The sequence below is a fragment of the Mytilus galloprovincialis genome, chromosome 7 (assembly GCF_965363235.1).
Source record: "Mytilus galloprovincialis chromosome 7, xbMytGall1.hap1.1, whole genome shotgun sequence".
NCBI classification, from domain to species: domain Eukaryota; kingdom Metazoa; phylum Mollusca; class Bivalvia; order Mytilida; family Mytilidae; genus Mytilus; species Mytilus galloprovincialis.
In genome coordinates this window covers 80237829-80258812 of record NC_134844.1, presented here as the reverse complement: position 1 = coordinate 80258812, position 20984 = coordinate 80237829, and the positions used below count along the sequence as shown (strand labels likewise).

General features: G+C 32.4%; 2 protein-coding genes across 2 annotated transcripts; one reads left to right on the top strand and one right to left on the bottom strand.

The window, feature by feature from the left end:
- Positions 1–108: 108 nt before the first annotated feature.
- Positions 109–6764, top strand: LOC143081999 (tetraspanin-3-like). Its single transcript, XM_076257596.1, has 7 exons — positions 109–632; positions 2471–2662; positions 3939–4013; positions 4771–4869; positions 5155–5337; positions 5920–6003; positions 6497–6764. The coding sequence occupies exons 1-7, from the start codon at positions 567–569 to the stop codon at positions 6554–6556; spliced, it is 759 nt and encodes a 252-aa protein (XP_076113711.1). The 5' UTR covers positions 109–566; the 3' UTR covers positions 6557–6764.
- Positions 6765–10552: 3788 nt separating this feature from the next.
- On the bottom strand, positions 10553–20978 carry LOC143084282 (uncharacterized; the record flags this gene model as incomplete). The annotated part of the gene is made up of 4 exons (XM_076260691.1): positions 10553–14201; positions 15375–16402; positions 18125–18352; positions 20937–20978. Coding segments are annotated over 4 exons (3417 nt in total), but the record flags the coding sequence as incomplete, so codon positions are not given.
- Positions 20979–20984: the final 6 nt, after the last annotated feature.

Sequence of the window (20984 nt, the reverse complement as noted above, 5' to 3'; positions counted from 1 at the left end):
TTTTTTTTTTTTTTTTTTTTTTTTGACTGGCCTTAAAATTATCAAGACTCACTTTATTTTGAAAGTGGATGATTTTCATTGAGTGTTCAGTGTTGACAAGTTAAACAAAACGTCATTACCTGCGAATTATCTGACGTGGTGGGATGTATCTCTTTTAAATGACATCCAAATGGATCTTAAATGAATCAACTTTGTACAAAAGTGTTTAAAAATTTATGTGTTTTCGGCGAAAAAATCCTTTTTTTTTACGTACAAGGAAGCACTAAAAGTTTGCATTTATAAAGCAAAATGTCTATTCATTAAAACAATATTGTTCGTTCAGTGTTTTGGTTCGAACCAATTAGTATTTAAATACTTTATTTTTTTCCCTCTCTCCTAATCTTATATGAATATTGTGCCAATGTTTTAAGCAGAAAGAATGAATCTCTTCGACAAACAGCAATAATAAGGACATCCTCAAAAACTGTTTCTTCTGGAATTTGATATGTTGTGATATTTGTTTTGAAGGAATTTGAGATTTATTGCAATACTTTTTAAATTCGTTCGTTTAGAGATATGATATCATCATGACAGGGTGTTGTAGTTATAAGTGTGTGAAGAGGTCTGTCATCTTCTTCAACGTATTCTTTTGGGTAAGTATCTATAATAATCTAAACTAACAAGTAAATGTCAAAAGTGATTATATTGGGAAGGATATCATGCAATTATAAAATCACCTACTTAACAAAACAAAAAAACGAAGAACAACGTTGAAAGTGAAGCTATAACCTAAACAGCAACACGAAGCGATATTTATTTTTAAAAAAATGTTGAACTCTACTTGATATAAACTTTTAAACACAGAATGTTCTGACACTTTTTGATTTATACCCTACAAACGAAACAAATTTAGTGAAATTGTTCATAACAGTTCTCGTCCAAAAGATGTCAGAATTTTGATTTTTTTTTAATGAAGACAATAAAATGACAGCAATAATGTTTGTGAAAAAATGTTTAATTTATTGTTCTTTCAAATTGAAAATTCAAAGACTTGAATTCTTCTGTAAAATTGAGGATGCAAGACGACTCATGATTGAAACTGCTGCCATAGCATGTCAACCTGCAAAGCCATGCATACCTAGTTCTATGAAGATTGTATGGTATCAATGTTCTGACCCCTCGTAATGCAGTCAAAAATCAGAAGCAAATTAGCAATATACGACAATCACCGAAAGGCAAAGAGAACAAAGCTAACGTTAATTCTGATAAAAAATGAGAACAAACACTCAAGTACAGCAGATGAACTTTCCGGTATTGAGACCATTCGAAGAAATTTAATTGTTCACATTCTACATGCAACAATTTTTACCGCTAAATGTTAAACTTTGCGAAGCTTACTGTCCATATCGTTCAATAACAGACATGATTTGAAAATAAAAACTATAATATTGAATATATGTTTGCATATATGCAAATTCAAATAATAGCTGCTTAATTATCATTATTTTCTTTTTCTTTTTTTTTCCTTGATGAATATGCAAAAGGGTGCCTATACTGATGTTTCAGTGACGCCTGGCAACTCCATTTTCGTCTCAGTGTTTATATAATTTATGAGTATACATAGCTCCCAGGAGGACAAACACGTCAAACTGTTTATATACCGGTTAAAAGATAGGGTGTTGTATAAAGTCTATTTAAATCTATAGTACTGTTTATATAACATAAAGAAGTTTGACATTTCAAAACGTGCAGATCTATAGTAAGTCCTCAACACATTCGATAGACTTCCTAGGCTTCTAATGAATCCCGTTAAGTCAGCAAATATAGAGGTGGTAGTTAGTAATATGTGTAAAGAAAGAACTGTCTCTGTATTGCATCTTAAATAAATCTCAAAAACTGATCTGAAGTATTCAAAACTTCTTCATATATGGACTGAGTTTGCACATGGAGCCAGGCTATTAGATATTAAATATATTTGACTCAGTGTCTCTTACACGTTTTTAAGATGTCTACTTTTGTGGGTACGCTGGTTTCAGATACAAAACATTGATGGTTTATTAAATATGCTTAAACATTTTCTTGTGTTCTGATGTTTTTTGTCAAAAAAGGTAACAAGTTTAAAATAGAAATGCCTTTTTAAAAATGTTAAATCAATTTTTTTTTATTTTTTTTAATTTTTTTTTGTTATTATGTTAAAAAAATAAATTGTCTCCATATCATAAGCTATATATAATAAAATGGTACGAGAACGTCCAAAAATTTAATTATAAAAAGGTGAACAGAACCACGAAAGAGACCATTAAAGTCGTAAATTGAGTAAAGGGTCCTAACGGACACTGAACGACCTTTTCTTAAAATATTTGCCTTTTTTCAAGATTTACGTAATGTATGCTGTGAAATCTTATGTGATATAAGATACACCGGTATGGGTTTAAGAAAGCCATGTATTATGAATTGTCTATATTATATTTCAACCAGCAATTATTTTTAGTTCACAGGACCTGGCATGTTAAGCCTGGGGACGTGGTATATGTTGAATATAAAGATATACTCCCCGGTAGTGGACAAAGGATTATACATTATTCCTGCTTACGTTGTTATGGCAGCAGGGGTAGCGGTTACTATGTTTGGGATCATCGGGTGTTTAGGTGCCATCAACGATAACAGGTGTATGATATCTTTCGTAAGTTGTTTATCAATGCTTCAAATAGAGGCATAATTGTGCTTTGGAACGCCTCTGTGGTCCTTTGGAAGCGTCTTAGCTTCGAATTTGGAAGGCCGTGTGTCAGATCCCAACTGGAGCGTCACAGTTGGTATTTGCTGTTTTTTTTTTACTAAGCAAGCCATATTTAAGAGTAAGAGAAACGACTGATCATATCCAATTTACATGTCAACGTTCTGAATATATATAAAAAAAAAATAAAGTGTGATATGAATTACGATTGCCAATGAGACTACTTTTCACAAGAGTAAAAAATGACACGAAATTAAAAAAATATAGGTCACTTGGCGTACAATAAGCAAAGCCCATACTGCATAGTCAGCCATAAAAAAGGTCCCGACATGACAAAACTGTATAGTCTGCCATAAAAAAAAGTCCCGACATGACAAATGTAAAACAATTCAAACGAGAAAACTAACGGCTTAATATGCATGTGCTACACGTAGACTCAGTTGCGAATCCAGAAATGTTCATACAGGCCACTTACTGCCTTAGAGGGTCCCACTCAAGTCATGCTTCAGTAAACCTTTTTCTACAGAAGACACTGTCCCCTCCCTAAATCCGACTAGCGCTTGCAGTTATGAATCAATCAATTTTAATAAAATTCCTCTTTGCTAAGTAAAAATTGTCAAAATTTCCATACTAAATATGGAGAACGGTGTACTTACTGAACACAATAATCAAAATGGTGGCGATTACATTTTTAAAATCGTTAAAAAAAGCTAGTATACACATGGATCAAGGGTGAAAGTTAACATAAAAAATTAGACAAAGTAATGCCCTACACTCCTCTCTGAAGTAATAGTAAAAGTAACAAACTCAATGTAGGACTTCGTTTAACATATGTAAGTGTGTCTGGAAGACAAAAATGTTGCCCCAACAGATGCAAAGTGTTATTTCAAAATACAAAAAGTTGAGAATGGGAGAACATAGGTCTATGATGCACTGTAGGTTGAGCTATCCGGAAACCCTTTGCACCTTTTATGCAAGTATATATACTCCAAAAATGAAAAGTTCAACGATCTCCAAAAACAGCATTCAAACTGTAAGAGACATCATCCAGAAACGCTATGCACCTCTCGTGCAAGTAACTACTCCAAAAATAATTAAGTTACCAAAATATCAAATATTTTATAGTTATGAGTAAGTGAGTCCCCAGAGTACAAAGGAAAATTGATTTTGAGTAATTTAAATCTGTTAAGATTTGTCGTTTAATTTCTCCTTTCTTATATTTCAGTTTTTCACTTTTGTATTGATTGCATTTGGGTGTGAAGTCTTCTCAACTGTAAAGTCATTCTTAGTTTATGACAAGGTACGTGTTTAGATGACAGAGTTTTGACATCAACAAACAATCTAGTTAACGGCAGTAAAACTTCCGATCCACCTTAATGCATTAAGATCTTATATCTGCACTTAATCGTTTCATAATAAGAAAATAATGACAAAATCGGCAATTAAGGCTTTCGAAACGTATTACTGTTACGTACGGTATTACTCATTATAATGCTTACGTTAGTCATTTGTTGGGACATCCTGGAGTGGGATGCGACGAGATATAGCCTTAGGGACAGTTATTGTGTAGGTTAAAGCGAAGGGATTTGTGGGAAAGAAGAGAAAAAAGTGGGAAGTGGGAAAAGAACTACAAAAAAGTTGGATGTGGGATATCATCCATGTATTTTTTTCTTGGTACATTGGCTGATACCCGAATCTGGATCACGGCGAATGTATTCCTAATTTACTTCCGCCCTTTATCCATATCCAAAGACTATGATATTAATGATGAGTGTATGGAAAAATGATACTGACTTTCACGGAATACTAAATACTGATCATGTCACCGTCATTGGATAAATTTCTCATTCTCAAAATATCTTTCATATCAAGTTATGATCCAAAACTTCCCATTTCAAAGCACGATTATGAATATTCATCATAGCCATTTTTATACAAATAATATAACATCTTTCAAATAAAATATAAACCACGTAAACAGAAGGGTAGAGAAAAAAAATAAAGAAGATAAATACAATAATCGAAGAATATATTATGAATTTTGTGTATTGCTTTAGGTTTCGTCGTCCATAGAAATGAGATTAGAGTATAGTATGAAATACCAGTATCACTACAACACAGAACATTCTGATGTAATTAACAGCATACAAAGAGAAGTAAGTACATAATACACTTAATCTAAATATACCACCGATTGAAAGTTTGATGTTATACGTACAATGGTTGATTTTACAGTTGGCATAGTAGTAGATATTCAGTTATTGATTCGCGCGAGGTACCACCACTATTTTGATTTCCTGGAGACTCTCATTTCAAATTAAATGCTTCATCCCTCGTTATATCATCCATCCACTCCATACTAAATACACAGAATATTTTAATCTGATATGAATGGTGGTAATTTCAATAATCAATTCTAATAATTATTCTAACAATTTCAGCTGAACTGTTGTGGTCTTCATAAATACAGTGACTGGCAATACTATCGTTACTATACAGATATCAGTCTAGCTGTAGCAAGAGGGAGAGAGACGGTTCCAGTCAGCTGTTGTCGAGATACAGCCGGTATTTCATGCAATGTTGGAAATAAAGTACCACGTGATTTAACACAGATATATACAAAGGTATATGCTAGTTCTTTGTATGTTACAATTTTATAGCGCCATCAAATTATTAGTTATTGTGGGTCTCCTGTTTAATCGTTTGTTAAGAGTTTCTCATTTGTACAAAGTCATAAAGTTATAAGCAAGCTTGTTATTTTCGGGATTTTTTTGGGAGTCATTGTCCACAAATATCGGTTCACTCGAATACTGTATATGATAAAAAAATATATATACACAGACTAAGAGGCAACACATATATAAAATGGATTATATCTATACTACACTAGTAATCTTGATGGAATATATCTATACTACACTAGTAAACTTGATGGAATATATCTATACTACACTAGTAAACTTGATGGAATATATCTATACTACACTAGTAATCTTGATGTATGTTTGTCATTTTCCTTTGAATTTCTGTTGTCTTCTTTTTATAAAATCTTGCTATAATATACTGCACATTATTTTGTCAATTCTTTACCTGAATAATATAGATATTATAGGAATTTCCAAATAAAATAGTTTGGTGTTTTCCGGTTAGCATATATACTGTGATATTTGCATTGACTTTGCTTAATAAATTACAATTTATTTCAGGGTTGTCATACTGCCCTTGAAAACTGGATGCAAAGCAATATGCTAATTTTTGGATGGACCTGTTTTGCAATGAGTTCTGTGCAGGTTTGTAATACATTATTTTGCCAAGAATATTAGACTGCATTCACTTTTGCATACCTTTGATTTGATTCCTATACATGTATTGACAAATTTATTGAAAAAAAATAGAAATACCAATGAATGGAATAATTAAGGCACAATCCTTCCCATTAGGGGTTTAGTATCATACCATCATAACATAAATGAGAAGAACATAACTCGTGTCATGCCAATAACTGGTTTTTGAATAAATGTGTTTAGTTCTGTTTCAAAATATATTTTTAAATTCCCAATGATTCTGGAAAACGTCATTATTTTGAGCAGTTCTCTTTTATTCTTTTTGTTGAATAAGGGTTCATGTTCTATAAGGTATTTGCATTTAGATAGGTTTCTAATTAGTATATGAAAGATTTCTGATTAGCTCCGATTATATGTAATTTCTTTGCATGATTGTCTTATTATGTCGTTAAAAGTTTTGATAAAAAAATGTTGATTTTTTTTTTATTTACTTTTTCAGATACTTGGAATGGTATTATGCTGTTGTTTTTATAAAGCTATGAAAGATACAAGAAGATGACACAACGAAACTCCAATGCCAATCACTGTTAGATCAAAACAATTACATGTATTATATCATCCGTTCATCTACATACTGTGAAGTTTGGGGACAATAGAGAATCATCGAGTGAAATTGGAAAATCCTACATATAAAGACCTATTTTTAGTCAATGTATTAGCAGATATTATCATTACTTGGCTTTTAAAAATTACAAAACATTACACATCATTAGCATACGTTACTCTAATTTGATGCCAGGCCATAGTAAACCGTTGCAGGATGTTCTGATTTGTTTCTATATATATTGTTATGAGCAAGCTTCGGGCAAGCTCAGTGTATCCTAACAAAAGCTCTTATGATTATATTATAATGACTGACGTTAAACGAGCTTGGGCTTCAACAGTTGCATGGAGCATTGAGAACAATTGAGCTCATTTTAGACAATGATTTGAGTGAAATGCTAACATTTTTTTTTAAATCACCACAAAAAATATAGAATCAATTTGAATGTAAAATTTGATATGCCAGAAAATCACTATCTACATATTTGTATTTTTAGTAAAAACCATCTATCTTATTCAAAAAAAAATATGTAGCTCTTACATGGCTTGCATAATATTCATCCATTATATGATATATGTGTCTTTTAGATAGCTGTTGACATAAATTTTTGGTTGTGATACGTTTTATGACTTTTTTTCTGTTATGGAAAGGTCGGAAACCAATACTAATTTTGTACCAGTTACAATGACATTATTGTCAGTGTTATTCCTATTACAATGACTTGATAATCAGTGTTGTTCCTATAACGGTGACTTGATAGTCAGTGTTGTTCCTATAAAGGTGACTTAATAGTCAGTGGTGTTCCAGTTGTAAACAATGACTTGATTGTCAGTGTTGTTTCAGTTACAATGACTTGATTGTCAGTGTTGTTCCAGTAACAATGACTTGATTGTCAGTGTTGTTCCAGTTACAATGACTTGATTGTCAGTGTTGTTCCAGTTACAATGACTTGATTGTCAGTGTTGTTCCTATTACGATGACTTGATAGTCAGTGTTGTTCCAATTAAAACATTTGATGAAACACTGAAGGACTAGCGAGTTCTGTCCCCTAGTTGTTTTAAGATTGAAATAGGTTTACATTAAGTATGCTAATAAGATCATTGATATATATGTTCCAGACCATATGTGTACACGTATTTGGCATAGTAATTTTTAAAGTTCCTAAGTAATCTAAAAAAAATCCTCCCACATTTAGTAATAAGCGTTGTGTATAAGTAGTCCAGTCAATCTAGCATAAATTTGACCCTAACCTGAAAGTAATTGCAACAGAAGATTTTTAAGTTTTAATCTTTAGCATTATACCCCAAATATACACAGAAAAATGTCCATCATAAGGGCATCATGGTAATAATTATAACTAAAACATGTTCTGTTGCTATTAGTTTGAGGTTAAATCTTAGTTTGACTGGACTAAAGTTTCATACATTTGGTTGAGGCAAACTAAAGATAGAGAAGGGAAACAATTAATTCATCAATTATTCCATTTGTAAGGGGCATAACTCTAGAACCGATACAGTGACACCACCAAAATTGAAACTTGATCTGTATTTTGTGGTAATTAACATTGTTTCATAACATTTAGTTGAGTCAAACTAAAGTAAGACAACATAAACCAATGTTGGGATGTACCACCAAGAGCAACACTTAACACTGTAGGAATTATCTGTAAATGCTTTGTACCTCCTATGCAAGTTTATACTCCAAAAATGACAAAGTTTAACTATCTCCCAAACACACAGACATATGAAAACTTTCTAGCATTCAAACTAGGATTCTTCAGGAATAACTATATAATCATAATGGGAAGAAAGGACAGACAGACAGTAGTAAAACAGTTTGCTCACAACTTTTAGTTGCAAGACATACACAATTTTACCAATTACAAGAATACAAAATGGGTCACTTAGACATTTTATTGAAATGCATCATGGTATATTCAAGCCTCTTTTCAACTGCCACCTTGGTCTTTTTTTTTGTGTATGCCTCGTTGAAGGAGGTTTGGAGGTTTTCAATATTTGAAACTCAACCTAACTTGAACTAGACTTAAGGTGGTACCTAACACTACAGGGAGATAACTCTGTAAAGTCAGCTAAACGTTTTAATTACGTTGTGTTGTAAAAGGAATATTAAGCTTCTCAATGATAAAAATTGGTGTTTGTCAAATCGCAATATAACCAGTGTAATTTTTCTGACAAAACGATTGGTTCAAAATTTTTTAAATTCTTATATTTTTGTCAAAGGGTCAAAGTAAATACTTTGTCAAAATTTTATGAAAATTAAACAAGCCAAATTAATTTTAGTGAAAGTGTTGGGTACCACCTTAAAGATCTGTATATATTGCTTCCCCAATTAGCGTTTGCTGATTACAAGTTTATTCTTATATCTTTATTTTTCATTATTCAACAATCAAAATCAAAAGTTTTCAAAGAAACTTCAAAGACTGGTTGGCTTCGAGTCACTAATGAACTATAAACAAGAAGATGTGGTATGATTGCTAATGAGACAACTGTCCACAAGAGACCAAAATGATGCAGACATTAACAACTATAGGTCACTGTACAGCCTCCAACAATGAGCAAAGCCCAAACTGCATAGTAAGCTATAAAAGGTCCCTAAATGACAATGTAAAACAATTCAAACGAGAAAAATAACGGCCTTATTTAAATAAAACAAATGAACTAAAACAAATACCGTATGTAACACATAAATAAACGACAACCACTGAATTACAGGCTCCTAACTTGGGACAGGCACATACATAAATAATGTGGCAGGGTTAAACATGATAGCGGGATCCCAACCCTCCCCCTAACCTTGGACAGTGGTATAACAGTACAACATAAGAACGAACTATAAAATTCAGTTGAAAAAGGTTTAACTCATCAGATGGACACAAATACAAGTGGAGGAAGCATGTTACAACTCCAACTCTGTGTGTTGGTCTAGAACAAACAAGAAATTTAATGCATGCCTTATTTGATACCTTAGTAACAATAACTCTTTGGTTCAGAAGTTAAATGGTAATGAGTCTTCACAACTTGAAAATAAATTGCTTCTCTGAGGGCAGCTGGATACTACTGCAGAGGTGCAACAATGAACAGTTGGAATAAAAAAATGGACACAATTCTCGTACTTGATACAGGTCTGAATTTGGATTGTAATTGTTTTTACCCCTCTCCTTTTTCCCCTCCAAAAAAATGTTTCCCACAAGATACGGTCATAATCTCAATTCAAATGCATCATAAAAGTATTAAAAATAGAAAATGACATTCATAATCATGACTAAAATTAAATTACCTTCACCAGCATTTTAAAAAAGTAACTTATAAATATAAATTATCAGCTAATCACCTCAAGACAATACAACATTTCTTTATACATAATTTAAAAGCAGTGTAAAAGAGGGGGACTTAAGACACTAAAGGGACAGTCAAACGCATAAATCGAAAATAAACTGACAACACCATGGCCAAAAATGAAAAAGACAAACAGACACAATAGCACACACAACACAAAAAACTAAAGAATAAGTAACACAAACCCTATAAAAAAACTAAGGGAGATAGTTCAAAATGTTGTGTTTATATTACCTCCCTTAAATTAAATTTGTACTTAGGAAATTGTTCATTAACCAAGACACCCTTGTTTCTCCCTTTTCGCCCTAAAATCATGTGGTCATAAATCTTGTTTTAACATTTGATAGATTTCTATTTACTTATACCAAAGTCTTTGTTCGAAAACCAAATGTCTTAGGAAGATGACTATGACATGTACACTAACATGATACCAATATACAACCTCAATTTTTTTTGCAATCGTATGAAAACTGGTAAGACTTTGAACTTGACTTAATGTATAGATAATGGTATATAGGTAAGACTGTATATTATCATTGAGTGTATTTGTGTTTTTTTTCATGAGTAGGTGAAAGGGAAGTGCATAAATAATTCCTTAATTTAATTTTTTTTTATTAATCCCATCACTAAAATAACAAGTAGTATAACAAAAGTAAATTCTATTTCTTCAATTACATGCTTCACAATACAATAGAGTCAATCTGTCTCCTTGTCCAGCAATTTTTTCAAAATTGTGGGGTATTTGTGCATTGGAAATATATAATGTCTGGTAACAGGTTAATATTGATTAAAAAATGTTGAGCACCATGTTAAAAAAAAATAATAGATCTACATTTTCCCAAGATGCAGGAATAAATTGTCTAATCACGTTTTTGTCAAGTTAAATTATACCATACATGTATCATCATTCATGATGTATGGTTTAAATTCTATTCATAAAATTTCAATTCTTGTTTTGTTTCAGTGTAAAATTAAAAGTCTTAAATGCAAAAAAAAACTGGCAATTTTGAAAACCTGACCGAAAAAAAAACTCACGACCAAACCATTGTATTTTGAAGCTACTCTAGTCCAGAGTTATAGAAATGGTAGGTAGTTTGTTTCTGTGTATCTGGAAATTTGAGAAAACACTAGAAAACTTTTGGTGACGATAATTGCAAATTACAGAGTAATTTAATTGGTAATTGGTAATTTCTATTGCATTTCAACCAGTTTATATCTTGAAATACAATTTATATCTTGAAACACAATTTACATCTTGAAAAACAATTTATATCTTGAAAAACAATTTATATCTTGAAATACATATGAGTTGGTCTGATTCTTAGCAATATATCAAGTATAGATTGGCACTGAAAAAAGGCTTATAATACTATAATTACATGTACTGTGTGCTTCATAATTGCTACAGTTTTTCAACCCTGCAGTTTTGATTTGCACAAAACTAAAAGAATTTATGAATTTTCATAGAAAACATTTAGAAGATACTAAAATTATCTTTCATGATTACAATCTCTAGAAATATATTAAATGGACACAAAATACAAATTCAAAAAGACAATCCTTTATGATTTGTCTTTAAAATTGATAAAACAATATACAGATCATAAAAGTAAAAAGAACACTAGCTTATCAAAATATATTGTATAATCTTACAGCAACTAAATTTTCTTTCAATTATTAAGTATATTTCATATTTCTTTTTCTACAGGTTTCTTAAAAAAATATATTTCTGAAATAAAGACCAGAAATGAACTCATGATGCATAAGACTATATAGTCAGTCAATAAGTTGCCCTTACAAAATTTAATTGAAATGATTCAATTTTCAATGAAAACAACATAAAGGAGAAAATCCCTATGTAAATGCTCAAAAATCACCAGATATCTATAAAGTAAGGATTATCCAAATTGGTGTATTTAAAAAATATATATAAATACAAAACCATACCATACCAATATGAGTATTAATTCCGTTTAGTTTCCTTGCACTATTTTCAAAATCAAAGTACTATCTAATAAACAAACATTTTCAACAGCAAAAAGACTTATTGTTTATTCTACATGGTAATTTCTGAATAGATTAATTGTTTTATAAATAGAAACAAAAACATGCACTAATAGATAAGCTATTGATAATTTTGGTTGTACTGTTGGTATAATTGATACAATAATTGAGGATCATTATATGACTGAGATAAAGCTGTGGAACTGTCAATAGAGGGCGCTGTGTTTGGATCCTGACCTTGTTCCATGGAAGCACTGACAGATTCTACATCTAAACTTGAAATATTATTCACATCAACTAAATACATTTTTGTTGCCCCTTTCGTTGGAGAAGTTTGTAGTAATTCCACCTGATGCCGGTTATCTTGGCTGCTTTGAGCTGTATTGTTGTTAGGTGATAATATCAATCCATGAACACTTGGTTCTAACTGTCCTCGGTCCTGTATAGTGATCTGTATCTTAGACAGATGTGACTGGTTTCCATCTGATGAAAACATAATTTGTCCCTGATTTGAAACATGATTTTTTTGCAACAGTGAGTCATCATTCCTCAGTAAGTCTTGTTCCTCATCTCCAGGGTAAGGTTCACTGTCATATTGTTGAAGCATAGAACTTTGTTGGTCTTGCAAATAAACCGGTTGCAATTCCTGTACTTCTACTAAAGGAAGATTTTTCCCACTATTATCTTGCATTTGGATTCTTTGATGATGGAGGTCATTTTGCCTTTGAGGACTGGTGACATGATCTTGTTGATGGAGTAACAGTCTAGCTTCCTGTACAGTGATTCTATTTATATCTGCTGATAATCTACTTTCACTCTGATCTGTGTTTTGATGTTCATGAGTCATGATATGATGTTGTAAATTATCAGAATGCACAAGAACTTGATTGTTTTGAACTGAATGCAAATTCTGGTCAGTGGGTAACAGATCAAGATGATCAGGATTAATATTATTTAGAATGAGAGACTGCTGCTGAGCTGACAAATGCTGAATTGTAACGGGACGATTACTTGAATCCATTGGTTCTGTTGTGTAGTGCTGAATTGTGACTGGTCGATTGTTGGGGTCATTGGGGTCATACAGAATCTGTGAATCCTGAGAAGAAGCAATCAAACTGGTTACCGTTGCATATGCCTGATTTGAATGGTTACCTTGGCTACTAGGTGCATGTGAATAAACCAGTTGTTCTGTTTCCCGACTGGCCTGAATATTTTGGGCAAAATTCAGTGGTTGGTTGTCATTTGTGGTTATTTGCATAGTAAATGCTTGGTTTTTATTATCGTTTTCAAGGTCTAACATTAGTTCATCACCTTGTGTTGGTCTGAGATTAAGCATGATGTTCTTAACAATTTCAGGACTATGCTTATGTTTGTTTGTCAAATGGAGACGCATGTTTCCACGTGTTGTGCTTTTGTACTGGCAGTCAGGACATTGAAAAGGCTTTTCACCAGTGTGCGAGCGCATGTGCACAAGAAGCTGTGTTCGTGTTTTGAAAGTTTTCTCACATCCATAGTCCGTGCATTTGTGATTACGAACTTTGCTATGTTTATGAAAGACATGACTTGTAAGACAAGTCCTGCTGTTAAAGCCTTGACCACAAGTCTCACATATAAATGGTGTACCTTCTTCATGTATCAGTTTATGATCTTTCAGTTGAAACCTTGTAAAGCATTCTTTGCCACAAATGTCACATTTAAATGGCTGCATGCCTTTAGGTAGTGGAACACTATGACGAAAATATCTATGAAAATGTATGTAGAAAAAGTTTGGTTCTTTTGTTTCATAACCACAAATATCACACATTTTCAGAACTTTTTCTTTTTTCCTAATTGACATGGCCATGATGACATCTTCCAAGTCAGTATCGTGAACAGATATTATATGGGTTACAGCTCTTTTAGAGAAGATGTAATGATTTCCACAGATGTCGCAAATAAAATGACGTTCATTTTCTGGTAAATGTTCTGCTTTTTTTTCTATCTGTGCCACGACTGCCGATAACTGACTAGCTCTGTACGATGATGCCTTCATCAATCTGTGTGTACGCTTTGGCTTTTGTGGTTCCTGTGGCGGAGGTTTAGCCTCCATTGAAAAAGTATGAACAATACCTTTATCAGCAGGTCGAGACAAAATGTCTTCAAGTTCCTCAAATTCTGTCCTGGCAAATTCTTTAGCTCTTTTCTTTGGTGGAGGTCTCAATGTGTATGTTTCTTTCTGTTCTGGAACAATGGCTGTATTCCTATAATTGAAAAATAATACTTGAAAGTAACAGTTGTGAAACAAAAAAAAATGCTTGAATCCCAAATTATTCTTATTTTTAGTTAGTAAGTAGAAGTTATTTCAAATTTCCTTTCTTTGGATTAATTATATATGTATAGTCAATTAATGACTTAAATTATATCATGTATAAATATATTGTAAAATTCTGCATGTTTGATCTTTTTGTAAAGTTATAAAGTTGTATAATGCAGAACGCTCAGAAACTTTTTGTCAAGTTGTTAAATTGTATGCTGCAGATTGCATGAAATCTTTCTTTTGTTTAATTTACATACAGAACTTAACAATTCCCACCAAACAAGATAACACAGAAACAAAAGGGGAACGTCTTAAGCTTGCCTGCTAATAACTTGTCATGATTAAATTTAAATTCTACCATGACTACAGATTATTACATGTATACATTTAACATTATCCTAGTCCATGAAAATAAGCCTGCCAAACAGACTTTTTTTTATATGTACAGCTTATAATCATTCTATAAATTAAATTCATTTGACATATATCCATGAAAACTTAACCTCAACCACTGAAAGATGGCCCAATGGACACCAATCTTTCAATAAGCCATGAAAATGAGGTCAATTTCAGAAGAAAACCATCAAACCGGCATGAACACTGTAGAATCACTCAATTACCAAATATAGTTGACATACTGCTTACAATATCTGAAATACAGACTTGAAACAAAACCTGAACCCTGATCACTGATCCATGTGATGAGGTCAATGTCAGGTGAACCTTGTGAATGTCTGATAGACATGTTGACCAAATAATGTAGTTGTCCTATTACTGATACTCACAATAAAAGATACATGTATATTTAAGTTTAAAAAAAAACAACTTTTGACCATCAACCAGGAAAATTAGGTTTAGAACATCTAACATATGACAGATAGGAACTTCATAACATAACAGAAGACATCTGTATACAGGGTATTCAGTTCCTATGAAGTATAATACTGTGTACAAATACATGTAGTTAATGCTGCTGCTGGTGCCATATAAACATCTCTATGTCTGCAACTTTCATCACAGGACAGACAATAATAAAATAAATTTGACAAAGTCTAACCCTTGGACTTATGAATAGTCTACAATACAAAAAAAGTTTGTATGACACCCTTAAACTTACTTTGGTTTTGCTGATTTTATAAATGAAGCATAAGACTTTTTGAATGCCTTCGCTGCTCTCCCCTTTTTAGTGAAAGCTTTTCCTTTGAGTTTAGAGTGGGGTTTCCAATCAGCATCTTCATCACAATCATCAGTCAGTTCATCTATGTTCCCAGCTTCCTCATCTTCACTATGTTTATTTTCATTAGTCACTTGATCAGCACTGAAACTTCCAGTGGATTCCATATTGTTACTTAATTTAATTCTACTTCCTGCATCTGAGAGTCCATGGTCACTACTTAAACTGCTGTTAATTGTTTCCTCATTGCTATAGCTTGTATTTATTTTGCTTGCTGTTGTGGGAGATACAGTCTTCTTTACATTGCCAACTTTGTTCGAGTTTATAAATGCAGCATTTGTATGGATTGGATGTTTAAACTTAGTTTCAGTAAAAGAATTAGAATTAAAATTTGAACATGTTTTAGGAATATTGTTTTCAGTATTTTGAGATGGACTTTTATTAGGTGTACTGGTACCCTTCATTGATGCTCTTCTTGTTCCATATGAATGTAAAGGAATTGTCGTTCCTTCTTCAGTCCCCTTCTTTGTTGACTGTGCATCATCCCTTTGCTTTTTGTTAGGAGGTGTTGTTTTAATTTGTGGTGGTTTTTGCACTGCTTTTTTGGCAGCTGTTTTCACCTCTTTATTCGTATTAGTATGAGCTATTGAGGACTGTTCGTTTTTAACAATAGCTACGACATCTTCTCCTTTGTCCATCAGAATTGATTGACTGATATCAAACATAATTACAAAATCTTTACACATATCTAGTAAATGTGTTAGTTTAAACAGATTAGCAACTCTAGCAAAATGGCCGACATTATCAGATGTCAAGGTCACTTTGCCATCATATAAATAATGAACCAACTGTGATGTGACATCAAGAGGAATTCCCTGAGGAAGTTCTATCTTCAGTGATGCATTCTGGGACAGATCTGACATCTTAGACAGGATAAATGGACATGCTGATAACAACACAAGTCTGTGGACCTAAAAATATAGGTTAAATATTTTATGAAAAAATTTCATGATTAACTGCAACAATTAAATTAATTATAAATGTTCAGTTCGAATGAGAGAGTTAACTTATACTTCTGTGCTACATCTATATGAGAATGTAATATTATCATTGTTGAAACCTTATAAATATCTGCAACTTTGCATTGCTTGAATTTTTACATTTTGTAGGAATGCTCTTTTTTTTTTTTAATTTATCCTCTTTCTGATATATAACCATTTATAAATTGGTGCTTCTTTACTTTGCTTTTAATCACAATATTTACCATTAAGAAACTTAAGTAAGCTGTTTCATAGATTTTTTATATGTAGTAAAAGATGTGCAGAAGTCGAACTGTCATATTAAAAATTTTAATAAATTTCAATAAAGGAGTAGGTCCGGTAAGGGTGGATTTTGGCCTCAAATTTCAGGTTCATCTGACGAAAGATTTCGGACACTTTTTAAACACTTAAGTGTCTATTTCAGTTGATTCAATTATTCTTAAAATGTTATCTTCCCTTTGATAGTACTTTGTTGTAAAAGTAGTCTACCATTAATTGTTGTTTATGAAGACTATATATGTTGACCTCTTGAATATATGTTTTGATTTTTATTTTGTTTAGTTACTGCTTCATTTTAATATCATACCTGTGTCTTCTTTTATTTATACCAAAACAGTTTGTTTGATTACTGTAAATTCAGAAATTATTGCGTATGACATTTGCGCCAATTTTTTAAATTGTAATTCTTTCATTTGCCCCGATTTTATATTTGCTCCTAATTGCATTTTCAGTTTAACACTGGTGAGTAAATGCTTCTACATGTACTATACCTCGGAAGGTATATTGGTAAAATTTGGTTATAAACGTTGTTTACTTATGTTTAAGTTATGTATGTTAAAATGCAAACTCTAGAAATGCCCACATCAGTACGTAAACCAGAGAAAGAACAGATGGACTTCGTTATTGACAATAACGACAAATATACAAGAGACGTTATCACAAAAAAGGAATGTATTAGATGTGTTGCCCATATGTACTCGGCAAGAACAGATTTATGATTTTAATGTATTCCGTTTTTATGGATTTTAATGTTGTAAATAGATTTTTAATTTGCCATTTTAGTATAAAGCGAGTGCTTTTATCTTAGGTTTTTACTTCTTGATTTGAAAGTATGTGAACATAGTGCGTTTAAATGGACTTAACCTGCTCGACATCCTACTTCCACCTCCCCAGTTCATATCATTTGTACAACTAGCTAAAGGAAGAGGTCAATAATGATAAATGAAAAATAACATTCACCTGTAATTTACCTGTAAAACAAATCGGCGCAAATGAAAGAAAAAATTGGCGCAAATGAAATGCAGATTGGCGCAAATGCAAAACGCAGCATTTATTATTGCGATTTTGTTATTTTAAACTTAAATGCAATTTTAATTTTTACGATTTTGAGAAAAGTCCAGCTTAATTCATATAAAATGTTACCAAATGCGAGTTTTGATTGTTGCGTTTACAACTCTGTCGTATTATTCGCAATAATAAAAACCTCGCAATATTTTCTGAATTTACAGTAACAATTTAAAAACAATATTATATGTACAATAAGATGTATGGCTGAGATTCAAAGACAAATGTAAAACGTTGAAAGATCATTCATTCAACAAACACTTTTGGTCAAGATGAGTAAACTCCCCCCTTTTATACAAGAAATCTTACCCTTATTTCTGTATTTCCTGATAAGATTACTGAATCGCAAAACAAGCCTTCCTTCAGTAGACCAAACATCTTTGCCATGAGTTGTCTTGGCAGGTCCACATGTGAGTAATCTTTACTGTCGGACTTAGGAAATGTAACTGTTCCTGTTCCTTCTTCAAAATTACCCCGTTTCTTAAATGGTGACTGCTTTACTTTGTTTAAAGCTTTCTTAACTGGTGAATTGTTTACCTGTGAGAATAAAAACAACTTATTACAATTACTATTATGATTGATTTATAATTGCTTGCTTAAGGTGGTACCTAACACTACAGGGAGATAACTCTGTAAAGTCAGCTAAACGTTTTAATTACGTTGTGTTGTAAAGGGAATATTGAGCTTCTCAATGATCAAAATTGTTGTTTGTCAAACTGCTATATAACCAGTGTAATTTTTCTGACAAAACGGTTGGTTCAAAATTTTTTTTTTTTTTTTATATTTTTGTTAAAGGATCAACATGATCAAAGTAATTACTTTGTCAAAATTTTATGAAAATTAAACGAGCCAAATTAATTTTAGTGAAAGTGTTAGGTACCACCTTAACATCCAAAGGCAAATATTTCACCTATTGGCTATATGCTCAGGACAATAATTATATGAATTGAAACCAGTACAAAGAGTATAGATACTTCCTAACTAGAGGCTCTAAAGAGCCTGTGTCGCTCACCTTTGCCTTTGTGAATATTAAACAAAGGAAGCAGATGGATTCATGACAAAATTGTGTTTTGGTGATGGTGATGTGTTTGTTCATCTTACTTTACTGAACAGTCTTGCTGCTTACAATTATCTCTATCTATAATGAACTTGGCCCAGTAGTTTCAGTGGAAAATGTTAATAAAAATTTACAAATTTTATGAAAATTGTTAAAAATTGACTATAAAGGACAATAACTCCTTAGGGGGTCAATTGACCATTTCGGTCATGCTGACTTATTTGTAAATCTTACATTGCTGAACATTATTGCTGTTTACAGTTTATCTCTATCTATAATAATATTCGAGATAATAACCAAAAACAGAAAAATTTCCTTAAAATTACGGATTCAGGGGCAGCAACCCAACAACGGGTTGTCCAATTCATCTGAAAATTTCATGGCAGATAGATCTTGACCTGATAAACAATTTTACCCCCATGTCAGATTTGCTCTAAATGCTTTGGTTTTTGAGTTATAAGCCAAAAACTGCATTTTACCACTATGTTCTATTTTTAGCCGTGGCGGCCATCTTGATTTGATGGCCAGGTCACCGGACACATTTTTTTAACTAGATACCCCAAAGATGATTGTTGCTAAGTTTGGATTAATTTGGCCCAGTAGTTTCAGAGGAGAAGATTTTTGTAAAAGATAACTAAGATTTACGAAAAATGGTTAAAAATTGACTATAAAGAGCAATAACTCCTAAAGGGGTCAACTGACCATTTCGGTCATGTTGACTTATTTGTAAATCTTACTTTGCTGAAGATTATTGCTGTTTACAGTTTATCTCTATCTATTATAATATTCAAGATAATAACCAAAAACAGCAAAATTTCCTTAAAATTACCAATTCAGGGGCAGCAACCCAACAACGGGTTGTCTGATTCATCTGAAAATTTCATGGCAGATAGATCTTGACCTGATAAACAATTTAACTCTGTCAGATTTGCTCTAAATGCTTTGGTTTTTGAGTTATAAGCCAAAAACTGCATTTTACCCCTATGTTCTATTTTTAGCCATGGCGGCCATCTTTGTTGGTTGGCCGGGTCACCGGACACATTTTTTAAACTAGATACCCCAATGATGATTGTGGCCAAGTTTGGTTTAATTTGGCCCAGTAGTTTCAGAGGAGAAGATTTTTGTAAAAGTTAACGACGACGACGGACGACGGATACCGGACGCAAAGTGATTTTGCCCTTCGGGCCAGGTGAGCTAAAAAGGAAGAGTACATATCTGTTTTTTAAGTAAAAACTTGTACTTAAACACTTGTAATGATAATGCATTTTCTATCTAAGCAGGTAAATTGTGGCAATTTTTTTTTCTTTTTTGTCTCAAGATAGTTTTGTATGGTGTAACATAACTTAACTGAATATTTTGTCATGAAATGTACCAAAATAAAATTTCCTTTAGCATTGTTTAGTCAGAATCAAATCTCTGCTTACCCTTCTTTAGCACCTGAGATGATCAGATCAAGGTTAAACCTAGTCTTTGGTGAGGTTTGTGTTTCTTTGTCTCATGTTTTACATAGTGATTTCTCAACTATTGTTTGTTAGTTAGACCAAGCAGCAGATATTTTATGTTTTGCTACGCATATATTGTTTGTCTCTCTTTGATTTGTGGGATTATATTCTCTCTGCGGTATCAAAACTCTCTTTTTTTATTTGTGAACTTGTCATATTTACAATATTTTGCTGTATTATCTCAGACTCACCTTTATAACAAGACTGACATTAGGTTCCTTCACAGAATCATAACCAGACTCACCTTTATAACAGGACTGACATAAGGTTCCTTCACAGAATCATAACCAGACTCACCTTTATAACAGGACTGACATAAGGTTCCTTCACAGAATCATAAATAGACTCACCTTTATAACAGGACTGACATTAGGTTCTTTCACAGAATCATAACCAGACTCACCTTTATAACAGGACTGACATAAGGTTCCTTCACAGAATCATAAATAGACTCACCTTTATAACAAGACTGACATTAGGTTCCTTCACAGAATCATAACCAGACTCACCTTTATAACAGGACTGACATAAGGTTCCTTCACAGAATCATAAATAGACTCACCTTTATAACAGGACTGACATTAGGTTCCTTCACAGAATCATAACCAGA